Source organism: Brachyhypopomus gauderio, chromosome 5 (assembly GCF_052324685.1).
Source record: "Brachyhypopomus gauderio isolate BG-103 chromosome 5, BGAUD_0.2, whole genome shotgun sequence".
Classification (NCBI taxonomy): Eukaryota; Metazoa; Chordata; class Actinopteri; order Gymnotiformes; family Hypopomidae; genus Brachyhypopomus; species Brachyhypopomus gauderio.
In genome coordinates, this window is record NC_135215.1 from 31,996,333 (window position 1) to 32,014,361 (window position 18,029).

At 45.6% G+C, this 18,029-nt stretch overlaps 1 protein-coding gene across 5 annotated transcripts; it reads right to left on the reverse strand.

Moving 5' to 3' along the window:
- Window positions 1–70: 70 nt before the first annotated feature.
- LOC143515149 (casein kinase I-like) lies at window positions 71–18,016 on the reverse strand. Of its 5 annotated transcripts, XM_077007151.1 has the most exons (14): window positions 17,860–18,016; window positions 14,206–14,534; window positions 13,697–13,737; window positions 13,340–13,409; window positions 9,669–9,820; window positions 8,875–9,109; window positions 8,673–8,758; window positions 8,484–8,568; window positions 7,780–7,928; window positions 7,527–7,634; window positions 6,098–6,208; window positions 5,580–5,686; window positions 5,319–5,342; window positions 1,583–1,774 (listed from the first exon to the last, which is right to left on the reverse strand). In XM_077007151.1, exons 2-14 carry the CDS (start codon window positions 14,381–14,383, stop codon window positions 1,720–1,722), a joined length of 1,401 nt encoding a protein of 466 aa, XP_076863266.1. In that variant the 5' UTR covers window positions 14,384–14,534; window positions 17,860–18,016; the 3' UTR covers window positions 1,583–1,719. The 5 variants fall into 5 exon arrangements, with proteins under 5 accessions (XP_076863268.1, XP_076863266.1, XP_076863269.1 ...); XM_077007154.1 differs by lacking the exon at window positions 6,098–6,208; XM_077007152.1 differs by lacking the exon at window positions 5,319–5,342.
- Between the last annotated feature and the right edge of the window lie 13 nt (window positions 18,017–18,029).

The window sequence follows — 18,029 nt, forward strand, 5'->3', positions numbered from 1 at the left end:
CTAAGACACAAATTTGAAGACCAAAGCAGAAACACAACACAGTTCAAAATGATTTACAAAACATGGTGTGTTTAGGGTAAACCATAACCTTTCTTCATCACCTTTATTTAGGGAAGGTCGACATGAAACATTGTCCACTGACATCTTCATATATGCCCCAGCACCCCATGTCTGTGGCAGTTTGGGCCTCAGTAGCTTTTGTATATCAAAATTATATTATGGGAATACTTTTGTGTTGCCAAGGTTGGACTTGTTTGCAGTCTCTAGTAATGACGGTCTGGTGCAAAGTTAACTCTAGTGAGTCGTCTATCTGATGTGACACAATGGGTTCTTTACCCATGTAAAATGATCTTTCTGGCTGATGTGAGTGCATTTCTGTTGAGTGACAGTCTAATTAAGGCATTACACAGTTAGTCCAGCAGGGGGCAAAGGAGCAGAGCCCCGAAATCAAGTGAGGGGATTTGCCTCCTCCCTACCATGCAATCACACTCACATACAGACACAACCATAGGGGAACAGTAATCTTCACGAAATATGAGCCACTATGGAAAACCGTGTGATACTGAAAACGGAGAATGTTAATCTTTATGTATTCAGGAAACGGTATTGCACACTCAGTCGCTGATTCTATATTGCAGTAGTTAACAATGCGGTATGCAGTCTCAAGCCAAGGAGTGACGCTGAATTGTGTTAATCTTTTTATGCACCTGCTGCAAAACGTATTTGGGGGGAAGCCATGAAGAGGATCATGCAAACTACAATACGATTAAATACACAGTTCCATGAAATATGGCTTTTGGTTATCTAATCAAACATTTTGCATGCCACAAATACCTTCAGGATAAATACTTTAATATATGGAATAGTCTTTCAGATTTTGATATTAAGGGACAAGGACGAAATCATTCAGGATGTCAGCTCTCTAAACCAAAACCCGAAAAAGCGTAACACACTTGCACAAAACAGCATGGCACCTATTGCACTTTAACATGCAATAATGTCCAGTGTAACACACTCCCCTAATGGTGATTGTCATGGTGTGTTGGGAGGGGAGCTTCACTGTTCTGACTACGCCCCCCGAAACACTCAAGATTGATCATGTGGGGACTCCACTGTGTAAGTGTTGCTATTGCTGACTTTAAGGTTTTAGACGATGCTTAATCAATAATGGAAGGGCATGGAGGTTTAATATTCAGATTGCACAGAAAGTGCCATATAAAACTGGGAAATGGAGTGTAAGCTTATTGTGCTGTGGACAGTCTAGGTCAGACTAAGTTATGACCTCCACTGTGTCCGAAAGCAATGGGGAAAATGTAGAGAAATAATACCAGGATGTAGAGAGGGAAAGACCCTAGAGCTGTTTGAATGTTTAAGGGAAATGACACTAGAATATCTAAAACATCCGTAAATGTGACTGCAGAAGTCGGGGTTGGTTTTCCCCACTGTTGACCAGCTCTTCTTGGGGAGAGACCGCCACGAAAACATCAACACAGGAAAAAATATAAATAAAGGAAAATTAGGATGAGAAGACGGGGCGAGACACAGTCATGTCCAGGTGCCTCCGAATGGTCAGGAGCCAGTCTTTGGAGTCTAGGGTTGTTGCAGGGCAATAAGCCACTGTGGTGCGTGTGTATTGGCCTTGTAAGGTCCAGCTGTGAACAGGTTCCCTGGAGAGGCTCACATCAGCAGTGGAGTGGAAAGTAAGGAGAGGGTTTGGACTCATTTGTGCCGAGGAGAACTCTTCTTCCGCTTGCGTTTGAAGAAGCAGCAGCACCTGAAGGAAGATCAAACCACACATCGTTATGTCCACATGTGGGGAACCCACACATACTGACCCTCGACACACAGCGCTCACTCCAACGTAAATGAAAGGACATCAATGGGGTTTTTGGACAAGAAACACACCAAACACAGACAACAAGACAGCGACAATGTGGGCATATTTGTGAGAGGAGAGGGGGCGTCGGCGCAGACATGCTGTTGGAAACGCAAGCGAGCGGCATGTGAGACGAATTTGAGCCTGAGCCCTGCTGATCAGGTCTGGTGGACCCTTCCAGGTCCAGAACTGGGCTACGGTCCTTATTAACATCTCGTAACAAAAGTGCCATAGAAATGGCCTGTTGTTTAGCACAGCCTGGAATTAATAATTTCAGCTTGAGCTAAATAAAGAAAAACCCAATGTATTTTGGTTTTTGAAGACTCATCGTTACATTCTCATAATATACAGTACTGTGCAAAAGTTTTACACAGGTGTGCGTGGAAAATGCTGTAAAGCAAAAATGCTTTCAAAAATAGGAGTGCTAATAGTTCATTTCTGTCAATTAACAAAATGCAAAGAGAATGAACAAAAGAGGGATGCAGTCAAATAAATATATGGTATAACCACCCTTTGCCTTCAAGACAGCATAATCATCTAGTTATCATCTTTTTTTATATGTAGGCTGAAACTCACTCTGTGAGAACAGGGTCAGAACAGCCAAATTCTGCTACAAAAGTGAGGCTGTGGAAGACGGTTTAATGTCACAGATCAAACACCAATTCAAGACTGAGCAGCGCAACAAGACACAAGACGGCTGTGCTGCTTCATGAAGGTCTCTCCCAGGCCACACCTTCAAAGCAGACTGGGTCTCCAGACGCCGTGATCGTCCAGGGAATCTTAGTGCAGCAGATGAGACACATCATGTTTGCTTCCTTCAAGACTGGGAGACATCCAGCCGTGCCAGGTTCACCCCTCTGCTGTTCAGAGAGGTCTGGCCATAAGTGGTCTTCACAGAAGACGCTGCCTAAATGCCCGTGGTGTGGAAACTGGGCCAAGTCCCTCAACTATGCACGGAAACACAGGAACTTGGGTGTAGAAAAACAGCAGCAGTTGCTCTGGAGTTAGAAGTTTTTTGTCCTTCATGACAAAAATTGTAATTATATGTTGTAACAGAAGGCAGTTTGTTTGCTGGAGGGCTGGAGAGTTGTACAACAAGTGTCTGTAGGTAACAGTGAAGAGTGGTGGAGGTTCAACAGTGAAGCGTGGCGGAGGTTCAACAGTGAAGCGTGGCGGAGGTTCAACAGTGGAGCGTGGCGGAGGTTCAACAGTGGAGCGTGACGGAGGTTCAACAGTGGAGCGTGACGGAGGTTCAACAGTGGAGCGTGGCGGAGGTTCAACAGTGAAGCGTGGCGGAGGTTCAACAGTGAAGCGTGGCGGAGGTTCAACAGTGAAACGTGGCGGAGGTTCAACAGTGGAGCGTGACGGAGGTTCAACAGTGAAACGTGGCGGAGGTTCAACAGTGAAACGTGGCGGAGGTTCAACAGTGAAGCGTGGCGGAGGTTCAACAGTGAAACGTGACGGAGGTTCAACAGTGAAACGTGACGGAGGTTCAACAGTGAAACGTGACGGAGGTTCAACAGTGGAGCGTGGCGGAGGTTCAACAGTGAAGCGTGGCGGAGGTTCAACAGTGGAGCGTGGCGGAGGTTCAACAGTGAAACGTGGTGGAGGTTCAACAGTGAAACGTGGCGGAGGTTCAACAGTGGAGCGTGACGGAGGTTCAACAGTGAAACGTGGCGGAGGTTCAACAGTGAAACGTGGCGGAGGTTCAACAGTGAAGCGTGGCGGAGGTTCAACAGTGAAGCGTGGCGGAGGTTCAACAGTGAAGCGTGGCGGAGGTTCAACAGTGAAACGTGACGGAGGTTCAACAGTGAAACATGACGGAGGTTCAACAGTGGAGCGTGGCGGAGGTTCAACAGTGAAGCGTGGCGGAGGTTCAACAGTGGAGCGTGGCGGAGGTTCAACAGTGGAGCGTGACGGAGGTTCAACAGTGAAGCGTGGCGGAGGTTCAACAGTGAAGCGTGACGGAGGTTCAACAGTGAAGCGTGGCGGATGTTCAACAGTGGAGCGTGGCGGAGGTTTAACAGTGGAGCGTGACGGAGGTTCAACAGTGAAGCGTGACGGAGGTTCAACAGTGAAGCGTGGCGGAGGTTCAACAGTGGATCGTGGCGGAGGTTCAACAGTGAAGCGTGGCGGAGGTTCAACAGTGAAGCGTGGCGGAGGTTCAACAGTGGAGAGTGACGGAGGTTCAACAGTGAAGCGTGGCGGAGGTTCAACAGTGAAGCGTGGCGGAGGTTCAACAGTGAAGCGTGGCGGAGGTTCAACAGTGAAGCGTGGCGGAGGTTCAACAGTGAAACGTGGTGGAGGTTCAACAGTGAAGCGTGGTGGAGGTTCAACAGTGAAGCGTGGCGGAGGTTCAACAGTGAAGCGTGACGGAGGTTCAACAGTGAAGCGTGACGGAGGTTCAACAGTGAAGCGTGGCGGAGGTTCAACAGTGAAACGTGGTGGAGGTTCAACAGTGAAGCGTGGTGGAGGTTCAACAGTGAAGCGTGGTGGAGGTTCAACAGTGAAGCGTGGCGGAGGTTCAACAGTGAAACGTGGTGGAGGTTCAACAGTGAAACGTGGTGGAGGTTCAACAGTGAAGCGTGGCGGAGGTTCAACAGTGAAACGTGGTGGAGGTTCAACAGTGAAGCGTGGTGGAGGTTCAACAGTGAAACGTGGTGGAGGTTCAACAGTGAAGCGTGGTGGAGGTTCAACAGTGAAACGTGGTGGAGGTTCAACAGTGAAGCGTGGCGGAGGTTCAACAGTGAAACGTGGTGGAGGTTCAACAGTGAAACGTGGTGGAGGTTCAACAGTGAAGCGTGACGGAGGTTCAACAGTGAAGCGTGGCGGAGGTTCAACAGTGAAACGTGGTGGAGGTTCAACAGTGAAGCGTGACGGAGGTTCAACAGTGAAGCGTGACGGAGGTTCAACAGTGAAGCGTGGAGCTGCATTTCAGCAAATGTAGTTGGGCACTTGGAAAAAGTTTAATGCCGCCCTCAATGCTGAGAAGGGAGACGTCTCACTGGCTCCAAATGTATTCTGCAGCAGGACAACAACCCAAAACATATAGCCAATCTCACCAAGAACCATCTTCTGAGTAAAGAAGAACAAGGAGTCCTGGAAGTGATTACATCTCCCCAGAACCCCAATCACTACACCATCACATCTGCCTATGATAACACGGAGACTTAGAAGGATCTGCTGACCGAGCCCAAATACACAGAAAACCTTTGGCTAATTCTCCAAGATTTTTCCTTTTCCACACTAAAGCTTTTGCACAGTACTGTATGTTCATTTGCTAAACAAACCAAAGCTGGTTATAGAAGAGAAGCCCCGTGTGCTGTACTGTACTGTCTGACCCAGAACCTGAGCCTGTCCTGTGCTCTGTAGGTCAGTACTAGACTTAGTCTCGTCTGCCCGTCACGGGAGTGTGAAGAGTACCGGAGGAAGAGAGACTCACCACAAGTTGAGCATTTTCACGCAGCTATAGAAAGCGTAGAGAAAGAGATAGAAATTAATACTGTACACACAAACAGGCAAAGTGATGAGACATGCTACACCGCACACACACACACACACACACACACACAAAAGGCAAGACAGTAGGAGACATGCAGAGGACAACGGGGACATACAAGAGAGACTCTATGATATCAGAAAGGAGAGACTGCAGCACCAGTTTCTACGACGTACAGACACAGGAAGAGGAAAAACGACATACTTGGCCTCATCTACCACTTCCACGTCTGCCTGTGTTGTGATTGGTGCATTGGAATGGGCTACCAGAGGCTCATCTGCATTCAGTTCCCCATTGGTCGAGCTGATCACCTATAACACAGGTCGTGGGCCAATCATAAATCATCGCAGTTAACATGATGACAAAAGACACACTTTAAGATGTTGGTGACACGCGTCCTTCCTAACGTTACCGTGACCAAGATACCGCATTAGGAAGCAATGTTATCAAATGAAAAAATATCCTCAACAAATGAATAGCGTAAAAAATGCATAAAGTAACGGATCACTTATGCAGTGTGCACACAACGCAAGCCTGCTCATGAAGAACAGTACCATGCACTCAGGAGCAGGTCCAATAAACAGAACTTTCTGCTTAGCCCGGTCCGAGGAGGCAAAATCAAAGCGCGTAAGCAGAAAGGCTCGGTGTGCACGCCGGCCGCGGGGGCGCTGTGGTGTGGCGGGGAGGAGGTGAAGGCGCGGTGCATCCAGAGGCCCGTGTACCTGTGCGGAGCCGCCGTGCCGGTCCGCGGCCCGGTACGAGCTCAGGTAGGACGGGTTGGTCTGCCGGTGAGGCTGGACGTCCCACGCTCCCCTGTGCTCCGAGCCAGGTGTCTAACGCCCCGCCCCGCGCCAAGCAACAGGGCAACGGGACGTTGGGAGAGAGGGCGGGGAGAGACAGGCAGCCATGCATCGCACACGCCGAACACAAACCGACACGGGTGACGGGCACAGGGCAGAGCCGGGTTAGTCACGGGGCAGGAGGGGCGTGGTTATGAGACGAAGGCGAGGGGGGAGGGGGGGGGGGGGGGACAAACAAAAAACATGCACGTACACACACGCACACATAAAAAAAAAAGAAAAGTTTAAGTAACTTTATTCTTGAAAAGAACAGAGAAGGCATGAGCTAGTGACGCGTCATTACTGCCATGAGCCGGCTCATGAATGCTTACTCAAAAAGTAATGGCTAATATTCAGTATGACTCATGCACCCACTCAGTCATTAGCTCAAGCCTGAAACCCAAGCACCACTCCACAACACGCCTCTTACAATCAAACCAAAGCAGCGCACGACCCACGAGCCGTCCGTGATCTCTTGTGGGTTCTTCTATTCCAAGGCTATGCTCGTTCTGACCACTTTACCACATGTTCTAAAAGGGAGGCTGTCCGGGCGGACTGTCTGCTTGCTGGTGACATGCATGAAGCACGTGGAGACACAGGGCAGACGCTAGCAGTGACCCACCAACACAATGGCTCAACCACGAGTGCTTTGCGTCATTTTCTTTTCCCACACAGTCTCCCGTAGCATCATATTTCCTGTGTTTGCCTCTCTCTCTCTCTCTCTCTCTCTCTATTCATGTTTCTTTTCATTCCACTCTGTTTTCTTCTGGGTGGACATGATGGAATAACATTCAGTTAACATTGCATTCGGTGTGCTGTTTCTGGACCAGCTTACACTATGACTGGAGCCGGTAGTGCAGGAGAAATAAATGACCCTCACTCAGCACTCTAGATGCTTTATGAATGCAGGCCCAGGTGTGGCTCTGGGTGATGTCAGTGGTTTATATGAGTAGTCTGAGATCAGACAGTACAGCCACAGGATAGACAGAGTAGCACCACAATTGTTTATCCAATCAAAGAAGGTCCCCTGCAGCCGGTCCAATCAGATCACAGTCGGGCTGCTGGTGGAAGGGGGGAGGGGCAGCTGGACCGTCTCCATGATGGAAATTAATTTAGCTCTCTGGGGTTGTCTTTCTGATACCACCATTCGTTGTCTCACTCTCATCATCTTTCTCTACTTCTCCAGCAGCTAGCAAGGCGATAACAGTCCGAACTGAGCCAAGAGGATGCCACAGGCTATTTATTTCTATTATATTTATTTTTATTCAGCAAAAGGAATCTTGGTGGTCTAGTGAGCAGTGGTTGAGTTTACCTGGTTACGCAGTGGTTGATGTTGTGACGGTCTCTCTCTGTTGGTGTGGGTCTCTCTGGTGATGGCAGACGCACCTGAATCCACAGGTACCGACCCGACCGGTGTTGGCTAGGGGAGGACGAACAGGACACTTCAATACAAAAACTAACCGCCCACTGTCCAAAACACCTCAACACAAAAACTAACAATCTACTGTCTAAATAAACGCAAGACTAACTTCAGAGAGACGGCCAACAATACAGTAAATACTCACTATCTGTCTGCCGACCCAGTCGTAGGTGTAGTCAAACGTATATCCTTTTCTCTCAAAGAGTTCAGTGAAGAGAGTCCTTAGGTATTCGTAATCAGGCTTCTCAAAGAAATCTAGCCGCCGCACATAACGCAGATATGTAGCCACTTCCTCTACGGGGGCAAGAAAAGGTATATTACAAAAATGCCTGCAGCCACGTTACAGAGATCCATTCTGGATGGACGATAGAACAGCGCGATATTGGCACTGCAATTTGAAATTCATTTTTGCACATTTTTTATTAGTTTAATATCATAAAAGAACCTAAACACCTTGGACTCTCAGTCAGATCTTGGGCCTGATGTATTACAGGTATTTTAAAGGTGAAAAACAGACATTACATTATGTACTGACCTTTTAAAAATTATTAATCCATAACTCTTAACTAAAAAGACTTTTATCCTCTCGAATAGTGGCTCTTGGAAACTATAATACTAAAGCATAATTTTTTAATGTTCTTTAAAGCTTCATTTGTTAGGTTAATATTTAATTATGTCAACATGTAACATTACTGTGACAATCCAGATTGTGATATTTTTACTACATGATGGTGTCACTGAACCAGGCAGTGCTGTATCATTTATGCATGCAATATAGATGGATCCCAACATTAATCTTGGAGCAAAAGAAAACGTAGTGAAATGCTAGTCAGGATGGCCCTGTGGTACCTGGGAAGTTCTCACAGAGAACCTCAATGGGAGTGTTCCGTTTGGTGTCTCCAATTTTCTGGTAACGCTCTTTCAATGTATCTGCCTGGTGGACCAAAACGAACAAACAACAAGGTTCCTTCATCTCTCTCAGTCCTGCACGACTAGATTTTGACAAACCAAATCAGTGATGTGGGAATCGGCACTCACCTTCAGGCCCTGCCATGGCAGACTGCCTCTCAGGAAGTACATAAACATGTGGCCAAGTGCTTCTAGGTCATCTCGTCTACTTTGCTCTAGTAAATAAATCCATACACAGACACACGTCAGTTGTTTTGTGTCACTTGTAGCTCCTGCTTCGTGCTCTTGTGTGCTGCACGTCGCAAGGTCGCTTTCCCTCAGGTGTGTGTACCTTTTCCCAAGTGCGTGTTGATGGACATGTAGCGTGCGGTGCCGGTGAGACTCTTGTGTTCTCTGTAAGGTATGTGTTTTTTGCTCTCTGGGTCGATGTACTCCTTCGCCAGCCCAAAGTCGATGATGTGGATAATCTGCTCCTTTTTACTGCCCTGCCGACCAATGAGGAAGTTCTCCGGCTTCACGTCCCGGTAGATAAGGTTCTTGGAGTGGACGTACTCCATCCGGGTTATCTACACAGAACCACCACACAGGAACCACACCACAATCCAAACACGCCTGAATGATATAGTGTCTACGGTAGGAGTTACTCTGATTAGCCTCACAACTTAAAATCCTGACTTCACTTATTACAGGTGAAGCAAAAGCTCATCTTAGATCACTATTTGAAAAGGTTTTCCCTACAATCACATACATGATTCAATTAATCAGTTAATGGGCAAAGCCCTCACAAAATGGGTCAAGTGTGAACAGGAAAATACACACACATAATAAAGGAGGGACTGGTACATGGACTAATGAAATTAGAGAAGTGGCACAGAAGATGTATTTAAATGTAAATGTGCTATATTTTGTCAATTGTGATTTTTTACACCGCAATCGAAATTTGTCCTCCGCTTTTAACACACGCACACACACACACTAGTGATTACTAGGCACCTCAGTCATGGCCTCAGGTCTGGGAATCGAACCCACGACCTTCCGGTCACGAGACCAGTTCCCTACCACAGGGCCATGACTGCCCCAAACACAGTATGTTGTTTCTTGTGTCACAGTAAAGTCCATATTCACCAGTTGGATGGCAATCATGAGGACCGTCTTCAAGGAGAATGTTCGGTCGCATAGGTCAAACAAATCCTCCAGACTGGGACCCAGAAGCTCCAGGACCATCGCGTTGTACCTCCCACACGGGCCAAAGTAAAAGACCTGTGGCAAACCCTCCACTGAGAGAAAGGGAAGGGGGGGAGAGGTGAAGAGAGAGCGAGTATGTGAGACACTGAGTTATCTTTTAATTACTAATTAATAAAGCCATTTTAAAGTGTGGAACTTTAACAAGGATTTTATTTGGCAGCTGTTAATTGAGCGATTGGTCTAGTAATCGGTTTTAAGGAAGACGACTTTCTTAAAAGCTTCTTAACCATCACAGTCCATTAAACACATGGCTAAAGTCCTGAGCACTAGCCTAATTTCTGGGCAGAAACTGGTGCATTTCTTCTCCTAGTCCATTCCAAAAGTCATGCCAATGTTACACAGTTCACCAGTGCACTGGGATGGGACTAATTACTCCAGTAATTTATTTCCAGGGCCCTTTCCATTTCAATGAGAAAACAGCAGCAGCTAAAGCACGAGCTAATGGGAGAGTCCTAATAAAGAAACTGAGCTGACTATATAGTCAGTGACAGTCTTATTCAAGGTACCATTAAATGACTGAGAATAACTCAGAGAAGCCCAGAGAAAGATTCCTGTGACACAAGCAGTCCGTCATGTTTATGTGTGCACTCGAGATCACCCGTTGTTTTACAATGCAGGCTGGATGAATTAAGTGAGAACATAAACAGCGCAGCATCTCAGCTTGCCCTCAACACACCCACGCACACATAGGTGTGTCTACTATTAATTTGAGAAACCAGCAGAGTACATCTAGAGGCCTACAGGAGCAGGAACACACACACACACGCCTGAAGTTAGCAGCGTACAGCATCTGAATTTGAACTGCTTCTGAAGGACACAAAACGATGTTTCCACATGTAGGGGCCACATGTAGGACTGTGTAAGATGCTGCTAACTTGTGTATTCTGCAAACACCACGGCTGCATAGTCAGTTGAAAGAATCTTACACAAAGTGTTTAGACTCTGTTGTTATCAGCAACAATGAACTGAATGGAAAAGGTTTTTTTAGCCTGTGTGTTACACATTCAGGACACAAATGAACAAAAAGAGCTGAATGTCTATTCTAAGCCCCGTCCGTGCTGAAGGGAACCTGCCCTCTTTAAAACGAGCGATGCATGCCAGGAGAGCCCGAGTGTGGTTGTTCCACTCTCCGCCATGCAATAGCCTAGAGCATCAATCAGATTCACACAAAATACATGCATGAACATGGATACAAACACACACACACCCACCCATATACATACACACAAACAAATAAATCACTCTTAAATGCTGACTCATTGTTTTACACGTTTTCACAAGACATCTCCAGTGTCAGCAACCCCCACCAGGACATTAACCGCCCAGGAGCCTTTACCAGGCATTCGTGAATCACAAGTGCAGCGTGAAGAATGCTGGAAACAACAGAATTATGTAAGTCATCCTACACCATCTTCAACCCAATCGGCACGTCTTTATGCTGAATAACTACACCTCCACTTTCTGGAATTACGTAGTGCAGTAAGCCCTGCTACATTGTATTGCAATGGCACGTTAGATTTGCTGTTATCGGGAGAGAGAACATTTAAAGACTCCACGTTCAAATGCCTGTCAAGGATCCGAGTGCTCGAGAATCTAATCCTCCAAACACAAAAAGGAACTAGGTTTCAACAGGCTACCCCTGACCCAAACAGAACAGCAGTTAGGGAGGAAGTGTGTATGTTAGCCGTCTCCCTGGATGACTGTGACAGAGACAGACAGACAAATACGTCAGCATAGTCAGCACCTACATAAGAAGACTGGTCTAAATGTACACAATCCACCACTGGGATTACCGTTCTGCCCTGCAATACAGAAAATGGAGGGAGGGATGCTAGAGACACACAAGAAAAAAAAAACCCATCCCACTGGCCTCCCTGAACCGTAACCCCACTGATCATAGATCAGCCCTGGCGCACAGAGCATTTCACAAGCAACAGGGGAGAAACGAGGAGGAGTGGGGAGACAGGCGGAGAGGAGGGCTGGAGATATAGACAAATAAACAGAGATGTTAAACTGAGCAGTGCTGACAGTGGGCTCAGTCTTCACTGCGAGCAACTACATTCCTTGCACTCAGGAAATAATGCGCGCGCGCTCTCTCTCACTCTCTCTCTCTCTCTCTCTCTTCCAATGCCATCGTCTTCCCCTACGAGTCCAGTCTACTTGTACACTCAGTATCGCTGGAATTGTTTAGGTACCAATCCTGATTAATTTTGTTCTTTCCACCTTATACCTCTCATGCATGGCAGGTGATTCATCTTTAACAGATTAGCACAGAGGACACCATCGCCATCTCTACTTGGTAAGCATTACAAATAAGGAGCTAGGTTATAATAAGCAAAGGTAAGAAGGCCAACTATTCAACTGCTAAACACCTTACAGCATCCCATTAACAGGACTTTGATTTATGTTACACCCTCAATGCTAATACCAGAAGGGTTTTTTGGTGCAGTAAAACAAATTACAGTTTTCTTGGTAGAGGTGAAATATCTGCGCTAGCATATGTTATTCTTTATGTGTTAGCAGCTTTGTATATTACCAGGTGAAGGCATCAAACACTATTACACTATCAACAGCAGAGCTAGACGTTGCACTTCTTACACACTTCCTCCACGTCTTCAGAGCTGATCAGACAAAGACAAAACGTCTGTTGCTGTAAGAAGTCTGTGCTAGCCGTTTAGCATCATTTTCAGCACGTTATTTAACCAAGAACTGACTGCAGTCCAAAACAAACTTGCTTGGTGCCTTTTGGCAATTACATTTTAGTGATCTGCTCAACGCATACAGCCATTACAGACCAACGAAGGCTTGAAATGTACTGATGTGGAGGAGCTGCATTTCACAGAACAAACCATCGCAACAAACTAAACTTCCTTTGCTTGACCGGGCTTCCTGTTCACTGCAGCAGGAACAGCACTACAATCTCCCAGTGTCGGCCTCAAATGATAAGACACTCTGTGAGGACACTACACTACATCCCACAGACAGACACGGCCCACTCCTGCAAAGGGCCATTTGATATCACGCAGTACAAACAACAATATTAAACCAAGTCGATGTGCACACTTGTGTATGCACACACACATACATGTACACCACCATTAACAAACACATATCAGCACAGGGAGCGTGTGTCAACACCAATAGAGGAAGAGGGTTTAGCACCTGTGTTTGCAAAACATGTTGTGTATGTTTGCATGCAAGAGTGTCAGCGCAAAGGTGACAGACCGGAAGAAAGAGTGTGTGTGTGTGTGCGTGTGTGTTACATAAAAGTTCCAAGAAAACAGTTTCACCTAAGGAATTCACCTAGAAACACTATCATTATGTCACTGGATACACTCTGATTACATCCAGCTCACACCTCTGGTTCAGCCAAGTGTTTAATGTGGGGAAACGAAGGAAAACGCTAAATAAGATGAGATGTAGAACAAACATGACATAACTTGACTTTGAGTGGGGGTTCATAAAAAATTGAGGCAGGCAGAGGGAGGGGAGAAAGAAAGAGGGAAGAAGAGGGAGAGAGAAAGAGAAGGAGAGGGAGAGAGACTGGTTACCTGTGCTGCCCAGTGTTTTGTAGAACCGGTACTCCAGATGTAGTTGTGGTGCCCTGGACTTCACAGGCTCCTGTATGACATAAGGGGGAGGCAGCAGGTTTACACAGCAGGGACAACACAAGAGGGTTACATGTATGGTTACATGTATGGTTACATGTACAGCTCAACAACAGTTACTCGGGAAGCAGGGAACAAGAACTTTTCCCCCATTTAACACTCAACATGAAAGGCTAACAAAGCAGACAGAGCCACAAAACCTCTACAATTAAATCACATGTAGTCTTCTGAATCCATGTTTAAAGGTTTAAAGAGATTTATTTAGCACTATAGGAAAAAGCATATTGCTGTACTACTTACCAGTTTTATTGCCACATATTCATTGGTGTAAAGGTTTTTACCTAAAATAATAGAGATAATAATAATCCCATTCATTTGTAAACTTTTCCACTAGTACGTTTAAAAGGCTCAACACAAAGCATGTTATTTTCTTTTTAGTAGAACATCTAAAAGACATGAAATACTCTATTGGTTTTCAAAAATAAGATTCAATTTGATCAACAATTCTACTAAATATATTTGATCAGTGTATCTGAATTAATATTCTTGCTCATGTTTTTGCTGTTCTATATATTATGGGTAGAGTATATAAAGTAGAATTTAGTTAAACTCCATAAGTTCCCCTTCCGACAGCAAGTAAGTTCTTTCACAGGGACATCAGTGATAAAGCTCGTCTGAAGATCACCAACAGGTTCTCCTGACAGTATCATGTCCGACGAGCCACGCTTCACGGCCACAGTAACGCTACAGAGGACACAACTACATAATAATGACATGCTCCATTTTGACTCTGAAGTGGTAACACTCACCAAGCTTCAGCTCCCCAAAGTTTCCACACCCAATCTTCTTCCCCACGCGGAAGTTGGGCCCTACCATCAACACCCCGGAAGACCCGGACCCAGAAGGCCGAGAGTGTGTGCCCCGCCCCTGTGTGGGCTTGCCGCACCGGACCGGCCGCTCGACGTCCTTGTCCCGAGCGTGCTCCATGGCTCCGGGCACTGAGTGGGTCAGCACAGCCCCTAGGAGAGCACCTCAGCCCGGGACTGCAGGCATGGGACGAGGCGTTCAGGAACCACACGCCAGCCCCTCTATTAGTGCTGGCACTGCATTATGGCACAGAGGACTGGGTGCTGCTGACCTGCGTACAGGAGAAAATTACGTGTTTTTTTTTTAATGATTTATCATTTTTAACCTGCAAACTGAAAGGAGCCAGATTAGAATGAAGAGCACTAGCAGGGTCCCGCTGGTCCCCAACACCGCCCACCTGGTCCCCAACACCGCCCACCTGGTCCCCAACACCGCCCACCTGGTCCCCAACACCGCCCACCTGGTCCCCAACACCGCCCACCAGCGCCTGCACACAGCTGCCTACCCCAGGTGCTCTCCTTGCATATACAATAAGGAGACCTATCAGGTTACAGTCCATGTGGTACATCGAATGTGCAAAAAATGACTAAAACAGCTGCGAGGAATGTGGAAACCAGTCAAGAGATACGCGTAGTGAGGGACATTTCACTTCCGGTTAAGATGGTGGAGTGTGTACTGTAGTACACTGTGAAGTGGAGGCACATTATAGATCATTTCTCACTAATGTTGTCTGTGTCCCTTCCAATAGTTAGAAACAACGGATATGCATTTAAGTTGAAAAAATAAAAGACCAGTGGGAACTTTCCCCCACCATCGGTCTGATTCACTGTGAATCAGAAAATGATGACAATTTTCATACAGGACTCATCCATGATATAAGACAGATATATCACATTTTATCCATATTAGCACTGAGAGGACAGAGCAATCAAACTTTCTGACTGAACTGAGCCAAGAGAACTTTCAGGTTTTTAAAAGCATACAGGGAGTCAAACATCATTCACATAAGGCAACACGTGGCAGCTTTTAAATGCATTTTTTAAAGAATTCCCTCTGTTAACCTAAAGACTGAATGAATTTCGGAATTACTATCATTATATTCTTCTGGTGTTAGACCATCAGCAGGCTGGCATGTTTTTGTGTTCATCCAATATGTTACAAATGTAGGCTATTTATTTATCAGATATAGCAGCTAATGAACAGGATGATTGGTTTTGAATTAAGTTATTAGTTAGTATATTGTACATTTTCAATAATGAGCGAATCTTCATGGCAATTTCTGCTTGGTACTTTTAGCTTTCACAGAAACTACATTCTGGCTACACACGTAGGAGTTTTTCAGTTACGAAGAATGTCAATTCATTTTAAGCAATCTTGTTACTCATTCAGCTACAACAAGCCAAGCTCTGTTCTATATATAACCATTAATGACATTATCAAGAAGATACATGTTAGTTACGTTTTCTTGATATGGTGAGGAGTCAAACAACATGCCCTGCGGAAACACTGCAAGTCTTAACTTTTGAAGTGCAATTTGTTCTTTAAACTCAAGCAAATCTTTTAAGCAAACAATAAGAATTGACTCTAAAAGTACATGTATGGATTTATGCATTTAATAAATGCTCTTATCCAGAGGGACTTAAATTTCAGTCATACCCTGGATGACTGAATCCTCCCTGGATAGGAGATTGAACGTCGGTGTACCAGGGGAGAACGGTTACCCACAATACACTAACCACTGCTCAAAACACAACAGTGTCCGTCACACTTTGATGCGTATATCCATATTCCAACGAACACCACAAAACATACTTTATTATTAACATGTTGACCATGTATATTTAATACCTTTCAAATATTCAGCCATGCCTAACATGTACAGTACATTATGCCCGGTGTAAATAATTCATGGCAGATTATTAAACCATCATCCGTGGATCCCAACTCAATAAACCAGTATGGGCCATTCCTCCTCCCTCTTACAAAAGCAGGCACAGGCCTCTATTGCAACATGCTGGTTGGTACAAATAATTCAAATTAGACCAGTTTTCTATATGTCCACACATTTACATGCAGGAATCATGTTAGGCTTCATCTCCAGTCCTTCTAAAGAGGTGCAGAAGGTCCCAGCACTGCATTATTTTTATAACTAGCTACCACAAACTTAAACTGAGGGATATCACTCCTCAGCTATAAAAATGTTGAGAAACAGATTAAAGATTTTACTGGAGTGGCGTAATATATATTGCAGGGATTCAGTAATACTGCATCCTAACTAAAAATGTTTTTTTTTTTTTAATTCACCCAAATTAACAGGAGAACGCTGAGGCTGTTGAGTCTAGGTTTTCTATGTCTGGCTGTGGAACGCATGCATTAGTCAGCTTGGCGAGCAGCGATGCAGAGCTATTCTCAGAGCCATTGATCAGAAGTGGTAAATAAGCCATGCCACGCGGCCGCCATGCAGCACACCGCTGCACAGCCCACAGATCATATAAGACACAGACACTCAATCTGGGAGAGATCATGTATTATTCAAACCTTTAAAAGGTTCAGCCTGGGCTCCAATCACAGGGAGCTTTAGGTCATTTCAATGGCAAACCAGCTGAGAGAACAGATTTAGTTCATACCTGACCACATGATCCCACTGATAGAATCAGTTTTCTTCATTTACTAGCCTTATGTAGTGAAAAGGTGTCACTAGGTCTAAACGTAGTTGTATGTTTAGGCGAACGGGTTTGAAAACAGGTAGATATTTGTCAGCTACATGAAGCCTTTAAAAGCAAACAGTGTGTGGTAAAAGAACACGTTTCCCCAAAGGCATCATAACATTAAGACCTTAAGGTCTCAACAGTGACTAGTGACACCACCATGTCATGAAGTTAGATGACCAGGTCATTCTACAAAACCTAGCAGGGTGTCTTTGGTCAATGTGAATCAACATCACGTATGTCACCTAAAATGTATACAATCCACCCCACACACACAGCTACAGCCACGACTGCACAATCCAACCTCGCTAGGCTGAAACCCAGGAAAGTGAAACACACACAAAACGACAAACCCAACAACTACAGGAGCCAAGTAGGACAAAAAACCCCATTTAATTTCGCAGGCATTTACTGGTGAATACTGAATTGCCCTCACATGAACACCACAGGGGGGTGAAACTACATAAGAGTGATGACATTTTAAAGCGCTCATCTAAAGAGAGGAGCGTGTACAAGGCGCAGGGACTCGTTACCACACACGTTCTTCCACACACTACAGCCCAACGGTACCACCACCCACTTCAACACGACTTTATTGTGCAGCCACACACACACACGACTGTACGTGTTCAGGAGCGCCTCGTCCAGCCAGTCGGGCACATTTCAGTGGTTAAAAAACAAACACTCTACGCCACAGTGTTTCTTGCGTATCTTAAGTCTGCTTAGTTGATCGGAATTACAGCCAAAAGTACCAAAACCAGCAGTTAGCCGGTTAGCTACTGTGCTAGCTGGAGCGCGAGCTTGAGTTAGCCTAGCTAGCTAGCAAAACTAGGGCTGATATGAAACTACTGCCAGCTGTGTTGCTTTGGAAAGAAAGAAAAAACTTACTCTTAAAAAACGAAGAACGTTTTTATCATTTCATATCCGAGCGCGGTGCGACTCTAGTCGTCGTCCTGAAGTGGATGTGATATAAATGTTTCTCCTTTGACTAGACGAGAGTATCAACCTTTCCTTTAGTCTCCTGTCAATGGGCTCCACAACACCGGAACACCACCGCC